Source organism: Delphinapterus leucas, chromosome 10, assembly GCF_059928025.1.
Source record: "Delphinapterus leucas isolate spDelLeu-1000000601 "Yukka" chromosome 10, BTC_Dleu_Yukka2, whole genome shotgun sequence".
Taxonomy (NCBI): Eukaryota; Metazoa; Chordata; class Mammalia; order Artiodactyla; family Monodontidae; genus Delphinapterus; species Delphinapterus leucas.
In genome coordinates, this window is record NC_143138.1 from 63,559,801 (window position 1) to 63,577,001 (window position 17,201).

Consider the following 17,201-nt stretch of genomic DNA (forward strand, 5'->3'; position numbering starts at 1 on the left):
CACCCTTCTCCCCTTGGCTCTCCCCTCTGCTCCCACACACCAGTGCTTGACGTAAGCAGCCTGGGGTGTGGGGGAAACTGGCGGGAGGGGGTCAGGCTGGGTGTGGACCCTGGGTGAGTCCAGTTGGCCTCACATGCGGCCTCAGGGTCTCCTCCCCGACCAGGTTCCCTGCACTTGCAGGCCGGGGGCAGGGCGGCTAGAGACCATGACGGCCACACTGTCTGAGATGTGGTGAACACAGGGTGAACCTGATTCCAGGGGCTACCTGGAGCCAGAAGCCCGGGATTCTCAGTGAGCATTCTGGACTGAGGAAATGGTGCTGCAGGAGAGAAAAAACAGAAGCTGCCCGTACTGAAGGGGTGGAGGCGGAGCAAAGAGCACAGGGCCCAGGAGTGGCCGGGGCGCTGGCTCTAGCCTCGTTCTCTCAGCGCAGCACCCCTTCCACAGGTCCAGTCCTTTGTGGTCCACGGTAACTCCCAATGCCGTTTGGTAGGACGCCTGGTACTATCATCCCTGTTTTCCAGATGAGGAAACTAGTTCAGAGACATTACTACCTGCCAAAGCTCACACAGCAGAGCTAGGGCTGGAACCCCAGTGAATAACCTCTTTCTTCCCCCAAACGTTGGCTAAGATGGCCCGGGGTACCTGACAACTCTGTACTTGTCTGAAGGCGGAGATGCTAGGTTAACCCAAGCACAAGGTGGCTTTCTAACCTTAACTGTTATCACCATATCCTGTTCTCGGTTTGAGATACCAGGTATCGTATCTCCTGGTTGGTGATAAACCTGCCACAGATCCCCGAAGCACTCTGACCACAGAGCACCTGTTCTAAAGCAAGTACTGGCAAAGATGCTCTGTGGGTCAGGGACAGTCTCCGTGCGTGAGTTTGAGCTCAGTATCATCTGGGCATCTGGTGGGATTTTCGTTGGCGAACACAACTGAGCTACAAGATGTAAGGAACCAGGGCCCGTGGCAGTAGACATCACAGTGTGGCCCTTGACCTCACAGCTCAGGGGGAACATCACCAAAACCACGCAATTCCATGGAAGGCTTTCCACATCATTTCCATCTGATCCTCCTAACAACCCTAGAGGTGCCGTCCCTGTCTCTTCTGTACGAGGGAGGGAACTGAGTTTGGGGCCTGTGGTGCTCAAAGCCAGGGAACCTGGAGGCAGCAGACCAGGAGTGTCTGACTCTGGACCTCAAGTTCTTCATGGGCACAGTCTGCTTGAGAAGGGAGGCCGGGCCTGGAGGAGGGAATGGCTGCTGGAAGCAGAGCAGAGGCCAAGGGACCCAAGGCCAGGCTTGTTGCTGGAGGACAGAGTTTCTTTCCTCCTCTGCCTGCCTCGGTCCTGAGAAGAGCTGGGCACCTGGTCAGGGAGGCGGCTGAGGGTGGGCCTGGGTCACAGTTGGGAGGGGTGTGCACAGCTGCAGGGTTCTGGAGAATATCTCCCCTCCACCTGAGGTGGGCTGTGCTCCTGAGCCACGTGCAGGGGCCTCTGGGAGGCTGCTTAGGGATCTGCAGGATCCTGCCAGGTCTCCCCGAGAGCTGGATTCTGGGACCTGTTCCTGTCCCATCACGGCCAGGAGGGCCAAGGCAGACAACTGTGTTTGTCCTGAGAATGTGTGTGTGTGTGGGGGGGGTAGGAGTGGACAAAGAGGCAGGGAAGGTGGGCAGGTGCTTGATGTGAAGACAGGGAAACGGGACCAGGAGAGGGCTGTACTCTTCAAAATGAATCTCGGGCCTGTGGACTGGAGGGAGGGGTTCTGGGCACAAAGCTTAATGCTGACACTTACAGCCCCCTGACCCTGAGCAAGTTACCTGCCTCCTGAGCTTCAGTACCTTGACCTGTAAAATGGGGACCATAATCCCTACTCTTTGAAGGGCTGGGCAGGGACTAAGTGAGGTCACGTGCAAAAGCTGCTACACAGGGAAAGTGCTCCACATACACTGCCTCCAGGCAGCCTCCTTCCCCCCACATCAGGGCTTTCACAGCCTTTAACCCCTCCTGGACCACTTCTTCCTTTGGACTTGCTGATTTCTTTCTCTCAGCGTCTTGGCAGGGATGCATACACAAACCCAGGCTCTACACCAACCCCTCACCCCCCCACCCCACCAAACCCGTCGGAGTTCCTCAGACTCCTGGTGGTTTTGATTGGTCCTAAGCTTAGGAAGAAAAAGAACATAAGAAAAAGCCACCAGAGACACGGGGGTCCGTCTCTGGCTAACTCACAAGGAAGGTGTGAGACAAGGCAGGCCCTGAACTGACTTGGAGGGCTGGCCCTTCACCCAAGCAGAGGACGCATGGGGACTGCAGGCCCGCCCATTAGCCCTGGATCTCCTCCGCAGGCCGCAGGCCAGCGTGCTGGCAGTTTGCTTTCCTTGGACCGCTTCCTGATTTCCCATGACCCAAAACACACTTATCTGTCAGCAGTCAGAAGACCTTCTGCTTTTGCTCCTACTGAGAAAGGGGAAGGCGAAAGGTGACGGGAAGAGGGAGCTGCAGGGCGGCACTTTCTCACGCAGGTGACAGCCCAAGGTCATCCTCCCAGGCCCTGAGCTTCCGATCCTGCTCCCCGAACCCCCTACCCACCTGGCCAGCAGTTGAGGCACAGTCAGTGAAGAGTTGCCAGGTGATGACGGCATGAGTACGGCTTACTGCAAATGCAAGAGAACGTGCCCTGGGGACCACTGAACCATGGGGGTTGGGGAGAACGCTGCAGGCTCACGCAGCCAGGAAAGGCTTCAGAAGGAAAAGAAAGGGCCCATGGTCACAGTGAGCAGAGGCTTTCTTGGGTTGGGTGATGGGCTGGCTTTATCCATGAGGCAAGGTCAGTCACCTTCAGGCAAGAGAACAGAAGAGTATGGAGACATACACTTGAGCCTAAAATCTCCTGTGCTGAGAACCTTCCGAAGATTAAGTCCATCTCCTCCCATGCAGCAGAAATCCTGGATGATAAATCTGACAGCCCTTCCTCTGAACTCTGGGCAGGAATAGAGGAACAGAGGTCTCAATACAAGTCGGCAAGAGCATCACAAAGCTCCCTAACTGGATGGAAAGTGAGTCAACGAACGTCTGGACACAGGAGCCATGTCAATTCTCCCTTGAGCTTCTAAACAGGCAGTGCTTTGCTGTAGGAAACGTCTGGACACAGGAGCCATGTCAATTCTCCCTTGAGCTTCTAAACAGGCAGTGCTTTGCTGTAGGAACTGCAGTTAAGCCAGACCCCAGGGGCTGAGAAACACCGAGCAAGGCTGCCACGTAGGGGAACTTGACTTTTCCCAAGGGTCCCCTGGCTTAAACTCTTGACACTTTAATACAATGGCACTTTGTGCACTTACTTCATATATTTAGAAACTAGCCATTGCAGAACTCTCCTCACAGGCCTTGTTGGAAAAGAGCTGGCCCAGAAAAATGAGAGGGCCAATGGAGAGCCGGTACTAAAGGACACCCCTGTGCCTGACGCTGTCCATCTGCGGCATCGGGAACATTTGGTGGGTCTGGGTCACTGATTAAGAGCAGCACAAGATACTGGTGATGGGGCAGGCACGGGATGGGGGAGGGGAAAGCACCGGGTAACAAACTTGGTTATATTTTTATTGCTTTTAGAACTTTGGGGTGGACATCCCTGGCAGTCCAGTGGTTACGACTCCCCACTTCCACTGCAGGGGGCACGGGTTCGATCCCTGCTTAGGGAACTAAGATCCTGTATGCTGCATGGCGCAGCCAAAAAAAAAAAAAAGAGGACTTCTGAGAGAAACATCTACTTGAGACAACAGAAATTAATCTTGTGGCACCATTACCAAGCCTGATGAGTGGTTCCAAAAGATGAACACGGTTTTTAAAGAGCAGCACATTACTCTGAGCATGGCTACAGCAGCCCAGCAAACGCTGCTCTCATGGGCTGAATTGTGGGCCCCCCTTAAATTCAAATGTTGATGTCTTAACGCCCAGTATCTCAGAATGTGACTGTTTTTGGAGATAAGACCTAAAAGAAGTAAGTTAGTTAAAATGAGGCCAATAAGGCGAGCCCTAATCCAACCTGACTGGTGTCCTTATAAGAAGAAAAGATTAGAACACAGAGAGACATGGGTGGCACATGCATAGCGGGCATGACCATGTGAAGAGACAGGAAGACAGCAGCTGTCTGCAAGCCAAGGAGAGGCCTCAGGAAACCAAACCTGCCTTGGCCTTGGACTCCCAGGACCGTGAGAAGATAGATTTCTGTTGTTTAAGTCACCTGGTCTATGGTATTTTGTTATGGTGGCGTGAGCAGATTCATACAGTTGCCTAAGCCAAGAAAGGCCTTCCTGGAGATGCTGAAATCAGGGGGACCGCTGACAGACACGCCCAGGAACCCTCTGACAAGGCTCAACACTGACTACTCCTCGAGCCCTGGTGCTCCTCAAGGGCACCCTGCCCCGAGCACTGTTCGCAGGCACCTTCCCTTAAGCAAAGACAGCCAATCTTGCTTCCAAGCTTTCCTAATCCTTTGATAAGAAACTAATCCTTTGATAAGTGCACTTAATGAGCATTCAGGAAATGGAGGTGATGTCTACTTACTGTTCAGCCATGTTTGGGTCAAGAGAATCAGTTTCGGTGGGTGTTTCAGGCAAGGAGGAGCCGGACTCCTGTATCTGGCACAACTCCTCATCTGTGATGATGTCAAACACGGCATCGTCTGGCGGCCGGCAGTCTGTGTTAGCACCTGGGGTGCAGAGGCAGGTCGGGAGAGAAGAGAAATGCAGTCATGGACAGTACGGGGAGGGAGTGCAGCTACATGGGACGAGCCACCAGGACACACTCTAAGTGCTCACTCAACCGACAGCTCCTCTGTCCAGATGGAGAGAAATGGCTCTTGGGATGTTCCAGAAAAGCAGATGAGGGGACTACAGATGAAACTGAATGCACCATGTAAGAGATTTCTCTGAAGTCCCTTAGGCAGTGGTGTGGAGAGGTTTTAAGCTCTTACATGTTCTCTGAGGCCCTTTATTTAGAAGGAAAAAAACCTATCAAAACCTTATCAGGAAAGAACCTAACAAAAAGGTAATCATCCTTGCTCCAGCAGACACAGACCTCACTCATGCCTCTTTGAGAGGAGGATTCTGTCTGACCTGCATTTTCACCTCAATCCACTGAGGGGTGGAAAAGAACCTCCCTCTGCACAGCAGCCATTGTGCTTCTGACCAGGGTACTTGTGCCCAACTTTGCAGGCTACCCAGTAGGAAGGATGCTGTGCGATGCTGCTGTGCTAGTCACCCCCAACCCCGCCAACAAGCAGTCTCTTGCATGCGATGGAAAATGTGATGGCAGGCCTGAGACGAAAGAAGAAAAGACTGAAAGTAAGACAGACAGACAGAGGAGGAGACAGGAAACGTCAGAAAGCAAAACAAGCAACCTCAGCGTGCTGGCACCATGCCACCCTCTGTCGTCACTGGAACACCCACTAGTGAGCCAGGCGAGGGGAAGATTCAGCAAGAAGAACAGTTCATGGGAGTTACAAGTTCCCAGCAGGCCCTGCCGCATGGCTCCTGGTACAGGCCGTGCTTTAGAACAGACATCCACAGTCCAGTCCTGAGAGAGCAGCCTGGTCTGGTCTGCGAGGCTGTGCTGAGCAGAAGCAGCAGGAACCAAATCCCGCTTCCTTTTACTGAGCTGAGTGAGAGGACATGAAGGAGAATATATCCTTCTTGGCCGCCGAGAGAGAATGTGAGCTACAGGGAGACAGGGAAGAACGTGCTCGTTTCCACACTCAACTCCTGGCCTTTGGTTACCCTGAAAGAGAGGGCTGGATATGGGGCTGGGGCCCTGGGAGACAGCGTTTTCCTAAGCTGTGGGTCCACCGGTGGTGTGAGTTGAGAAGTAAACAGACACCACGTTAAACAACACTGAATCATATCAGGAGAAAGTTATTCCCTTTTCAATTCTCCTTCAATCCTAATTACATCAAAAAGAAAGTCTCAGATTGGTGGTACTACCTTTTTAGTGCCTAAGTTTGGAAAACACTGAACTACGCGTGTTCCAGCTAAGCAGCCACAGTGGGGTAGTGGTGAGGGTGGCACCTGGAGAGCACCGAGGGCAGTGGCGGAGCCTGACCTTGGCCTCCGGTGGCCTGGGGTGCGGCCTGGGCTGGTGACCGGGCGGGGCTGGGCTCTCCCTGGCTGGTGGCCGAGCTGGTGCTGTCGGGGGACTCGGGGCCCTCGCTCAGCTTCTGGAAGCAGGCCTGGCAGCAGCGCTCCTTCTTGCCACTGTGCTTGCTCACAGTGTAGTTGTTGCAGCAGTAGTAACAGAAGATGTGGCCACATATCCTGGGGACGACACAGGCACGGGCCCTGAGGACGCTGCACTAGAGGTCTCGAGTGACCTGCTTGGGACCGGACCCGGGCTCTGTTCTGGGCTCTGGGCGCCACGTGGCTCGTCAGACCTGGCTCTGCCCCACTCTAGAGTGGGGCCTGAAGGTCTATCTCATAAGATTCCAAAAACGCCATCTTGCTAAGCCTGATGGGAGACACGTTTACTTCCTAGGGTCCTGGGAGGCAGGCCGAGCCCCCTTCCCTAACGCAACGATGCAGGTGTGCATTCTAGGCCTCGGGGGCTGGGCTCTAAGAGACCACAGACCCCATGCCCCTGTGCTGACCATTCTCCATCTGTCCCCACCCCAACTCAAGATTCATTCCTGCCTGCCCTTCTTTGGGCCCTGGGGGGTGGGGGTGGGGGGTCTTTGCTCTGTGTTCCTCTGGTGAAGCCTCAGCCCCTGCTCTCTCTGGGTTTCATTTCCCCTCTGACCCCTGCAGGCCAAGAGAGGGCCAGAGGTTGGGTCTCTGGGTGCTCTACATCCCTGTGGGTCCCCTTAACTCTGCCTACACCCCCTGTATTAAACTCTCTTCCCTTTTGGGGATCCCCAAGTGTCCTGCTGAGACCCTGCCTAACATACCCTCCTCAACTGGTTCCCTCGAAACTAAGAGGCAACGTGGTCTTCCTAGACAGTTGGCTGCAGTGCCAACGCCTGCCACGGAGTCCTCGTTCAGAGGCGTCTGCCCTAGTGCTGGGCCCTGCCCGCAAGCCGCCTGCTGACCTGCAGTGGTGCCGCCGCACCATCCAGCTGAACTCCCGCTTGCAGTCAAAGCAGTAGTTCGCCTCCGTGTCCCCCAGCCACCTCTCCTCAGCACTGAGCTTCTGTTGGAATTCCAGGGCGTCTGACTTCTGCCAGAGAGCATCCTTGTCCCTGGGAAAAAGCCGCATTAGAAAAATAGAAGAAAGAATCCATGAAAACAATAGAATTATCTCTGGTTCATTTCAAAAGACTGCTTCCGAATTTCCCAAAACACAAGGAGAATTCACTTTTACCTTGGAAATAAACCCCCAGTCTACGTCTCCTCTGTCACCCCACACCAGTCCCAGACTCAGCAGGAGCCTCCCAACGTGTTAAGTCCTCATCTGACACCACACTGTGTGAAGGTACAGGGGGGTCTGTGATGTCCATAAAAGGCTCTGGCAACTGCAAAGACCTGCTGGCACTGACAAGGGCCACCAGCTGCTCAGATGTCTAAATGACAGTGCATGTGGCCAATGGGAGTTTAAGCTGTCACGTGCTGCCATGATTACATGACCGTCTGTGTGTTGTGAGCCCAAGAACCCAAATCTTAAATGTGCTCGGGATCCTTCATGTTTTTATGGTTTAAGTAACAATTAATGGAGGAGAGCCAAGCTTTTCCAGCCTGAAAATCCGATGGGATGTTGACCTCCTCCACTCCTTAGAGAGACAGCACAGCCACTACAGGAAGCAAGCACAATGAAAAAGTGGCAGCTTTTCAGGAGGCTCTGGCAGCATCTGAATGTGCCTGATGCACCAGGGAAGATGTGTATAAAGCCTTCCTTAAAACTGCTGTTAATTTTCGGGGCTATAGGAAACACAGAGGATGGAAGAACATGTTAAATGACACCATGGGCATGCAATCAGCAAAGTCCAGGCTATGGGAAACTCTACCAGATGAATGGCCTGCTTTCTTTAGAAGTAAACTGCAAAGGAAAAAAAAAGAGAGTGAGATGGTGGGGGAACCATGACTAAGTAAGAGAGATCTAAGAAACATATCACCATGCAATGTATAGATCTAATATAGATCCTAATTAGGAAAACCTATAAAGCAATTAGAAAAATTTCAAACTAGACTAGACACTTGATGATATTGGGAATTAGTTAATTTTCAAACGCGGTAATGATGCTGTGGTTGTTTAAAATAGAGTCCTTGTGTTGGAGAGGTACGTATCAGAATACTTGTGGATGAAATGACAGGATGTCTGGAATTTGCTTCAAAATAATCTGAGGAGGTGGGGGAAATGGGTAGGACTCTTGGATGATACAAGACTGGTCATGAGCTGAATAATGTTGAAGCTGGGTGACAGGTACACAGCAGTGCATTTTGCTATCCTATTTTTGTATTTTTGAAAATTTCCAGGACTTTCCTGGAGGTCCAGTAGTTAAGACTCCGCGTTTCCACTGCAGGGGGCGTGGGTTTGATCCCTGGTTGGGGAACTAAGATCCCATAAGCAGCCAGGCGCAGCCAAAAAAATAATAATAATAATTCCATATAAAAACTTTTAAAAACTTTTTGAATGAGTTGTCAACATTTAAAAGTCAGGCCAATTTCACATAAAAATTCAGATTTCCACCTTCTCTTAAGAAGTAAGGTGACTTGGCAACCCTGGACTCGATGCCTGCGGGGCAACAGTCAGCAAGAGCAGAGCAGGTCATGTCCTCCTGTTTCTCAGAGCCCCGTCCTGGCCCGGTTCACACATTTACATCACTGTCTGCTACCTGCAGGCACTGGAGTTTGGGGGCCCAGGTGCTGGGGAGAGTGGGACGGAGGAGAAGGAGAAAAGGGCTCACGAGAGAGGGACAAGGGAATAGAGAAGTCCCTGAGGATATTAAACATCTTTGATTGTCACTCTTGTGGCTGAGCACATGGAGATTTTGAAAACAGCATAGCAATAAGAAAACACGGACCAGGTGCAAGGCTGCCAAGGGCCTGAGCAGACCCTGTTCACGTGTGTGGGCGCTTACAACAGAACACAAGCAGACAGGGGCCCATTTCCCTCGAAGAGTTCTTTCAAGAACAGTTGCATTTCTTTAAAGAAAAGCCAAGCTTGGGGGCAGCCCCTGGCCCCTTGTTTGATACTCACCTGAGCAGCTCTATCAGCCGCTCCTCCAGGAACTTCTTGGTTCTATTCAGGTCATCCAGGTCAGCAAGCATCTTCTGGTCATTCTTTTCCCTGTCTGTCGCCTCCTGGCAGAGTCTGTTGTAATACTCCTGGATCTTTGTCGTGGCTTTTTCAAGTTCCTTCTGGGTCCTGGTGGAGGAGTAGTAAGTTTTCCTTATTACCCACTACTTCCAGCTTCCCCCGTGCCTCTGGGCTAACCCAGGCCTCTAATGGGGGGGTCCTGCTGCCCTACCAGGCTTTCCCCTTCATGGGGGGAGCCCCTTGGCACGGCCCCACTCACAGGCTGTACACTCTCTTAAGCCTTCGAAACTTCCCTCACACACCCAAACTCTTCACACACCACCACCCCTCACGACAAATACAAGGGACATTTGGGAGAGGAGGCTGAGCTCAGGTCACTAGGAGCACCCCACGTGCGTCAAACTCTGTACCACTTGGTTCTTGGGCAGAGACTGAGGTTTTGAGAGGAGCCCAACGGGTTAAGTACATGGGCTGGTGATGGCAGTACACACAAGAGGAAAAAGGAGCCAGGAGAGAAAGAACAGAGGCGTAGCTTCCTGGAGATGACCACACAGAGAAGCGTCTATCTTCCATGTGTCTTTGGGACTCTACACATGGGGCTTGGCATGGGGCACACAGCAGGCACTCAATCTACACTGCGAGGCGTTCAACCTGACAACCCTGAGGCCTAAGGAATCCTGTTCTGGGTGCTTCGGAGCCTCAAGCTGCAGCAGGGGTGCCGGCTGAACCACTGTCTTCCCGCCCTTGCCCACTTCTCTTTCAGCTCACCTGTCCCCTAAGGCAGTGGTTTTCCAAGGATGCCTTATAAAGCAAGGCATTCATAACAGCTCCATTAAAACAGAGGGCTGTGCAAGACTAATTAATCTGTATCTAATCCAGCCTTTCCATGTCCAGTATAAAGTTGTCAGGAGGTTGTTGTTTACTAGACACTGTCCTCCAAAATGATCTCGGGTACACACACACACACACACACACACAACCACAGAGTTACAGCATTAAAAAAAATGCCACCAACTTCGGAGGTTCTACTTAAATTGTCACATGAACACCGCCTGGCTAAGGGAAGCCAGAGTCCTATAGGATCCAAACTCTGTAAGGAGTCAGCTGAGAAGAGTCAGATGACAAGAAATGTACATTGAGGTTACTAAACATCCAGCGTGGTCTGGATCTCCCATTGAGCCTGGGCCCAGGCCTAGACGCAGATGGTAGGAGATGGGTGGAAAAGTTAAAGCCTCGGGAGAATTTGGTGTGTCTGTTTTTGCTGGGAGCACACATGGAATCAGGTCCCAGCATCCCCTGTTGTAATACTCCTGGATCTGTATTACTGTATTACCTGTATTACTCCTGTAATACTCCAGTTTGGCCCCATCACCAGACAGTGGGCTGATGATGCTCACAACTCCGGGTGGCCCCCAAGCCTGAAGATGAAGAGGTCTCGGGGTTGGACACAGGTAGGGCCATACTTTAAGGTTAAAAAAAAATTATGATGGAGCTTCCCTGGTGGCGCAGTGGTTGAGAGTCCGCCTGCCGATGCAGGGGACATGGGTTCGTGCCCCACGGGTCTGGGAAGATTCCACATGCCGCGGAGCGGCTGGGCCCGTGAGCCATGGCCGCTGAGCCTGCGCTCCGCGGCGGGAGAGGCCACAACAGTGAGAGGCCCGCGTACCGCAAAAACAAACAAACAAACAAAAAAAACCCATTATGATGAAAGGGTGACAGCACGATGTGCTCTCCACAGACACAGCACCAGAGAGTCTCCAGGAAGACAAGCCGATCCTGCTCCCTGGCTCGCTCACTCACTCTCAGATGAGCTTGCAAGAACCTCACACCTAACCCCGCAGCCTCTCGTTTCAGAGAGGAGATGAAGAACTCAAGTCAAAACACACGGGGGGAAAACATGCACACACAATACTCTCACGCCAGTACCCTAAAATAAAACAAAACAAAGCACTAAACTATCTGTCTATGTATTTTTGAGGGTAGTTGTTGAGACAAAGACTCTGGAGCCAAATGTTCTGAGTTCCAATCCTGTCATTACCACTTACACACTGTGTTACCCTAGGCAAGTGACTTCACTCCTCTGAGCCTTGTTTTCCTCATCTATGAAATGGGATAAATAATAATACCATCCTCACAGGACCGTTGGGAGGATTAAATGGGCAAATAAATACCAAGTATTTAAAACGGTACCTGCCACATTTTAGGCATTACTTAAATGTTTGCTGTTAGTAGTACCATGATTATCTCCCAGCTTTTACTTCATTTTAGTTTTACCAAAGCATGAAGTTACTGAACTGAAATATGCCCTGCTAGAGATAAGACAATGGAATTAAGAGAAAGGGTCTCTGCAGCCTTCTATAGGCTTGTGACAGGCAGATTGCCAAGGTTCTCCGTGGATGCTTCTGACATAAGCACTTTATGAGTCTGTGGCTTTTCTTGCAAAAGGGCTTCTTTAACCTGATATGAGTGGTTGACTTTCTAAATGACTGTACCAAACACCCCCTCCCTTGAGGACTCTCCCACTGGCCGCGTGGGTGGACCGTGTAACTAACCTGTCCAAGTCTTGGCGCAGGGCGGCCCCCTCCTCATCCTTTCTCAGCATGGCAGCCTGGCACTCAGCAAGGTGCTTGCCGGTGCAGCTCAGCTTCTCCGCCGCATCGGCCTGGGAAGCCTGGCACAGGACAGCAGGGAGAAGACGCTCGGTTGCAGAAGCCCATGCAAGATGCCATCAAGTGACTGGCATGTTCCCCACCCCGTCTGGCTGGCACACTTCTCACAGGAGGGGCTTTTGTCTGTTTTTAAGTTCAAGAAACCATGAACCAGCATGTGTGTGGAGTATGACAGACTCCCATTTGTAATTACGTCCCTCAAGCACCAGCTGCCACCTGTTGTGGTGGCCGGTGGGGCAGCAGGCATCAGAATCTCCAGGGTGGGGGTAGAGGTGGGGTGGCAGGGTACAGGAGTCACTGAAAAAAGTCACTGCCATGAAAACGGGTTTCAGTCCCACCCCTGCTCTGGCTCACGTCAGAAACACTGACTTGGAGAACACCTGCAGAGGGGGATGACTTATTTCCTTTCCATAAGACACAGGGGCGGTGAAAAGCACACTTGACAGTTCTAGCCAGGTGTTCAGGGAGTGGAAGAGCCATGACACAGACTCAGGCTGTCTACAAAGGTGAGCTGACGGCAGCTTTAGCCAGGGCACTGGAACTCCTGCAGGGAGGCCTCTCTGATGGTCCAATGAAAGCCAAGCCACATCCCCTTCCTCGACAGGCCCACACCCTGGGAGTGGAATGACCAGGTGAACGATGGGCCAGCCGCTGCTCAGGGCTCACAGGAGCACCTCCCCTGGGCCTCAGGGGCCAGGCTTACCTTCAGCTTCCCCACAGCCTCCTCGGCAGCCTGTAGCTGCCGACCTTGCTCCTCCAACTGGCCCCTGAGGCTCCTGCATTCTTCACTGGAGGTCTGGAGAGGATGAGAAAGGGATCAGAAAAGTGGGGTCCTTGTTCTGAGACTCCCTCGGCCCCACTCCCCCAAAATGGGTAAAAACAAGCTACCTCTCTCTTTTTCTCCCAAGCTCAATAAACTTTGGGCTTCCCTGGTAACACAATCCCATCAAGCCAAGAGACTTAAGCTTGACCCCCAAACTTAGAATTTCATTTCTGCCAAGGAAAGGTGGAGTATGAGCCACATGGAACTGCAAGGGGTGGGGTGACACAAGGTGGGAGGCACATCTGTGGGAACGCAATAGTTGCCTAAGGGAGAGGTCAGGAGTGGTCTGAGTGCACAGACCCAGAAGCAAACAGATACATCAGAAGCCAAAGCCCCGTAGATGTCTGCCTGTGCCCTCACTCTTAACCCTTTCTCTGCAGTTCAAGACACACGGTAAACGCTGTTCTCATAAGCTTGTCTATCCCAAGGGCTCTGTGAAAATGAATTGAGTTGGTTTCCTACAACTGCTCTGCTATCAGGAGGCACCTGAAGGGACAGAGAATCCAGGGACAGGACTCGAGGCAGTCAGGAACTCACATGCCAAAAGGGGCTGAACAAGCACATAAACGAGTACAAGGAAAATAGCAGAGGATGCACGCTTCCTTAAAGTGGGCAGTCCCCACCCAGCTCCTGCTGACTGCTGCCACGTAGGAATGAGAGCACAGGCTTTAGGAACTCCCAAGATTTCAAACGAAGTCCGAAAACTGAATCTATAAACACCCTGCTCTTGAAATGTTGGCTACTAAGTTAAAAAAAATTCTGTGTGGGCCAAACTTGTCTGCAATGGCCTTGAATTTAGACGTCTGGGTTAAGGCATCCCTCTCCAGTGCTGTGTCCCTAACATGTTCCTGCAGGGAGAAGGATGCTGTGAGCTATGACACCAGGATGAGGCCATGTTGGCCTGGGCCCCCAGGACATTCTTGGGCCCTCATGTGCCACCTGGCCCAAGGTGCATCCCAACCACTCGTGGACCCACCAGGCCCTGCTGCAGGAGACAAGTGCAGCTCAGACGGTCAAGGTGAGGGTTACCTTAAGTCTGCTCTGGTAGTCCATGATCTCGGTGCTCAGCTGGAACTTGAGGGTGTCGAGCTCCTGGCGTGCAGTCTCCCGGATGCTCTGGGCCTGCTGCTCGGCCTGGGCCAGCTGGGCCTGCAGGCCAGGCAGTGAGCCAGCTGCCTCCTCAGCTGCCTTCAGCTTCCCCTGCAAGCTCTCCTTCTCTCGCCGCAGCCCTGCCACTTGGTGTTCCAGGCCCTCCCGCTCCTTGGAGGCTGCCTCTTTGGCATCCTGGAGCTCCTGCATGGCGCGGGCCAGCGCCCCCTCCAGCGGCTCTTTCTCTGCGGTCAGCGCACAGACCTGGATGCCGAGCTCGGCCATATCCGTGTTGGCCCGGTGCGGCTGCTCCTGCAGCTCGGCAAGTTCTAGCTGCGCCTCCTCAGAGCTGCCTGTTGCCTGGGACAGCTCCTTCCACACTACTTGGAGCTCCTCCCTCCGCTGGGCCTCTCCGGCCCTCTCCTCCTGCAGCGCCCCTTCAGGCTCCGAGCACTGCAGCAGCTCCTGAACGTGGGCCCTGGTGAGGGCTTTGTTCTGCTCCTTCAGTTGCTGCACGAGGGCCTTGTGCTCCCTCAGAGCAGCCTCGGCCACGCTCAGTTGGCTCTGCACCTTCTCCCGGTCACCCAGGGCTGCCTGCAGCTTGGCCTGGAGGTCCAGCACCCCAGCCTGCAGTCTCTGGGCCTCCCCCTGATGGCTCTCCAGCTGCGCCTGAGACAGGGCCAGCTGGGCTGCTAGCTCCTGGGACGCGTGGTCTTGAGGTGGGCTGAACCCCTGTTGGCTTTTGTCTGCCGTGAGGGTCTCGATCAGCTGGGTCTGCTGGCGGCACCGGTCCTCAAGCGCCCTGACCTCCCCAGCCCGGGCCTCCGCTAGCTGCCGGCACTGCTCCACCTGCTCCCGCAGCTGTTGGCATTCGGCCTCCTTGCTTTGCAGGGCAGCCTCCTTCTCAGCCACATGGGCCCTCATGGTCTCCTTGGCCTTCTTCACAGCCATGAGGCTTGCCTCCATCTGGTCTCCCATGTGCCGGATGCTGGCCTGCTCTGACTGCAGGGAGGCCAGGGAGCCCTGGATGGCCGCCTCCCGCTGCTGCAGTGCTTGGTAGTCAGCCTGCAGGGCCTGCAGCTTATCCTCCAACAGCTGGTTGCGCTCCACCACGTTCTGCAGCTCCTTCTCCAGCTCCCTGTTGGCCTGCTGGAGCTTCTTCTCCTGGCTGGCCCCTTGCATCTTGGGATCGTCCACCTGTCCCTCCCACAGGCCCCTCTGTTCCTCCTCCAGCTTCTCACAGGCCTGCTGCAGGGTGGGGCTCAGAGCCTCCTGCTCCGCAGCCGCCACGGGCAGATCTGGGCCTGACTGGGCAGCAAGTCGCTCCAGCGTCCCCACCCTCTGGCTGAGGTGGTCTTTGTCCTGGATGAGCTGCTTCTTCTGCTCCTCCAGGTCACTCACGTGCTGGCTCACCTGGGCCAGCTGGGCCTCCAGGAGCTGCAGCTGCCGCGTCAGGGACCTGGCCTCCTGCTCCAGCAGCCCCTTTTCCTCCTGCCGCCGCTGCTCCTCTCGCCTCCCCTCCGCGAGCTCTTCCTCCAGGGAGCTCAAGTGGGCCAACGACTCGTGCAGCTGACGCTGGAGCTGGGCTGCCTCCTGCCCCTTCCTGGACAGCTCTTCCCGGAGCGGGGCCATCTCCTCCACCAGGCGCTCCAGGCTGGCCCGGGCCTCCTCCTTCAGCTGCAGCTCTTTGGCCAGCTGCTCCAGCTGCGTGCTCTCCCTTTCCAGGAGCTTCTCCCCCAGCTCCTGAGTCTCCAGGGGCGAGTCACTGGGGATGCGCTTTTGTCGCCCCTTTGCGTCCAGTGCCATGTCAGCCTTCTGCTCGGCTGCACTCAGCTGGTCTGGGACATCAGCTGAGCACTGGTCCTTCCTGCCCAGGGAGTCACGTGTGGCCTCGAGCTCCCGAGCCAGGGGCTGCAGTAGGGACTCCAGACGCCGCAGGGCTGAGAGGTAATCCTCCTCCTTCTCCGAGGCCCCCAGCTCCAGGGCCTGCAGGCACGTCTGCAGCTCCTTCACAGTGTTCTGTGTGGCCTGGGTGACTTCCCACTGCTCCTGGAGCGCGGCCACCACACCGGCGAGGCGAAGGTTGTCCTCGGCGGCGGCGCGGCCCCTCTCTCTCTCTGCCTGCAGCTGCTCCCCATGCAGGCTGATGGCCGCCCTCAGCTCCTGGTTCTCTCTTTCCCGCTGCTGCATCTGCTCCTTCAGCTGCTTCTCCCGCACCTCCAACTGGTCCAGCTCTAGCCGCAACTCGTCAAAGCCCTCCAGTGCCTCATGGTTTAAGGGGTTGCTCAGGTCAAGGTGGGAGGTCATCTCCTGAGTCTGGGGAGGAAACACGAAAAACAAGTGGCTTGGGGATGAAGCTACATTGCTGCTTGGCAAAACTTTAGAAGTTAATGAGAACAGAAGTAAAAATACAGCAATTACATGACCTAAGGTTAGTCTATCGAGCTATTCAAAGGACTGGAACCCCTTTGCTCAAAGCATATGCCAGAGGAGGTCAGTAGCACATCCTAAAATATGATGCGACGCCACATGTGTGAGCTCCACTGAGACCCAGAACTTGCGTTTCCCATTCAGCCTCCTGTAGCTTTGGTAACATAATGGATGCTGGCTCTTAGAGAAATGACGTTATATGTAAACTACTGCTTCCCCATTGCACCCTACCCACAATTCCTGTTGCAATTAAATCATAAAATAGGGTAAAAATGCTACTTATACTGATTAGTCTTACTTTGCTTTGCTGATTAATTTCAGTGTTCTTTCCCATTAAACTATACGATACATTCACATTTCTAACAGAATTAATGAAACTGACCTGACGCACTAACGTTTACTGAGCACTAGCCTGTGCCAAGTCCTTAAGCACTGTGCGTGTGTGCCCTCATTTACTCCCTACAACCACCTTACAGGCTGGTATGAGACTGTACAGATGAGAGAGCTCAAGTTTCGACAGGGTAAGTCACCTTCTCAGGGTCACACAGGGGGCGAGTGACAGTCAGGATTTGACCTTGCCACTTTTAATCACAGTGCCAAACCACTTCTTCTGAAACACTTTAAAAAGCTCTTAAAAGAATTTAGTTTTTAAAAGGGCTAAATTCCTTTTGGTTATAAAAACCTGGACTCGAGGAAACAGTGGGTAGGACTGAGGGGTTATATCGCTCGGGTTGGAACACCAGGCATCTGAGAACATCCCCCTGAGCTGGGAGGGGCAAGAACATGCCCTGGTTGACATGACAGAGAGGGAGTCCCCAGCCTTCTTGGCATTACCTGCAGGTAGCTGCTCACCAAACTGCTCATGCTGGAGCTTCGGCTGGGGGGTCTCCATAGGTAAGCAGAAGAGCCAGTGCCCAGGGTCCTCCTGCGGGGCCACAAAACAGACAT

The 17,201-nt window shown here is 53.7% G+C and overlaps 1 protein-coding gene across 9 annotated transcripts in view; it reads right to left on the bottom strand.

Moving 5' to 3' along the window:
- Positions 1-17,201, bottom strand: part of FYCO1 (FYVE and coiled-coil domain autophagy adaptor 1) — a 113,456-nt gene that overhangs the window by 37,116 nt on the left and 59,139 nt on the right. For 8 of the 9 annotated variants that reach the window (XR_016394465.1, XM_022573370.2, XM_089918028.1 and 5 more), the window contains 8 exons: positions 17,088-17,178; positions 13,764-16,139; positions 12,615-12,707; positions 11,795-11,913; positions 9,183-9,350; positions 7,078-7,227; positions 6,099-6,310; positions 4,566-4,710 (listed from right to left, as the gene is read on the bottom strand). Coding sequence is in view for 8 of the 9 variants with exons in the window: in XM_022573370.2 (XP_022429078.1) it covers positions 4,566-4,710; positions 6,099-6,310; positions 7,078-7,227; positions 9,183-9,350; positions 11,795-11,913; positions 12,615-12,707; positions 13,764-16,139; positions 17,088-17,178 (3,354 nt within the window). In the remaining variant the exon portion in view is untranslated. Of the gene's footprint in view, positions 1-1,669; positions 2,986-4,565; positions 4,711-6,098; positions 6,311-7,077; positions 7,228-9,182; positions 9,351-11,794; positions 11,914-12,614; positions 12,708-13,763; positions 16,140-17,087; positions 17,179-17,201 lie in introns of those variants that run through there. The other variant, XM_089918030.1, reaches the window with a different exon arrangement.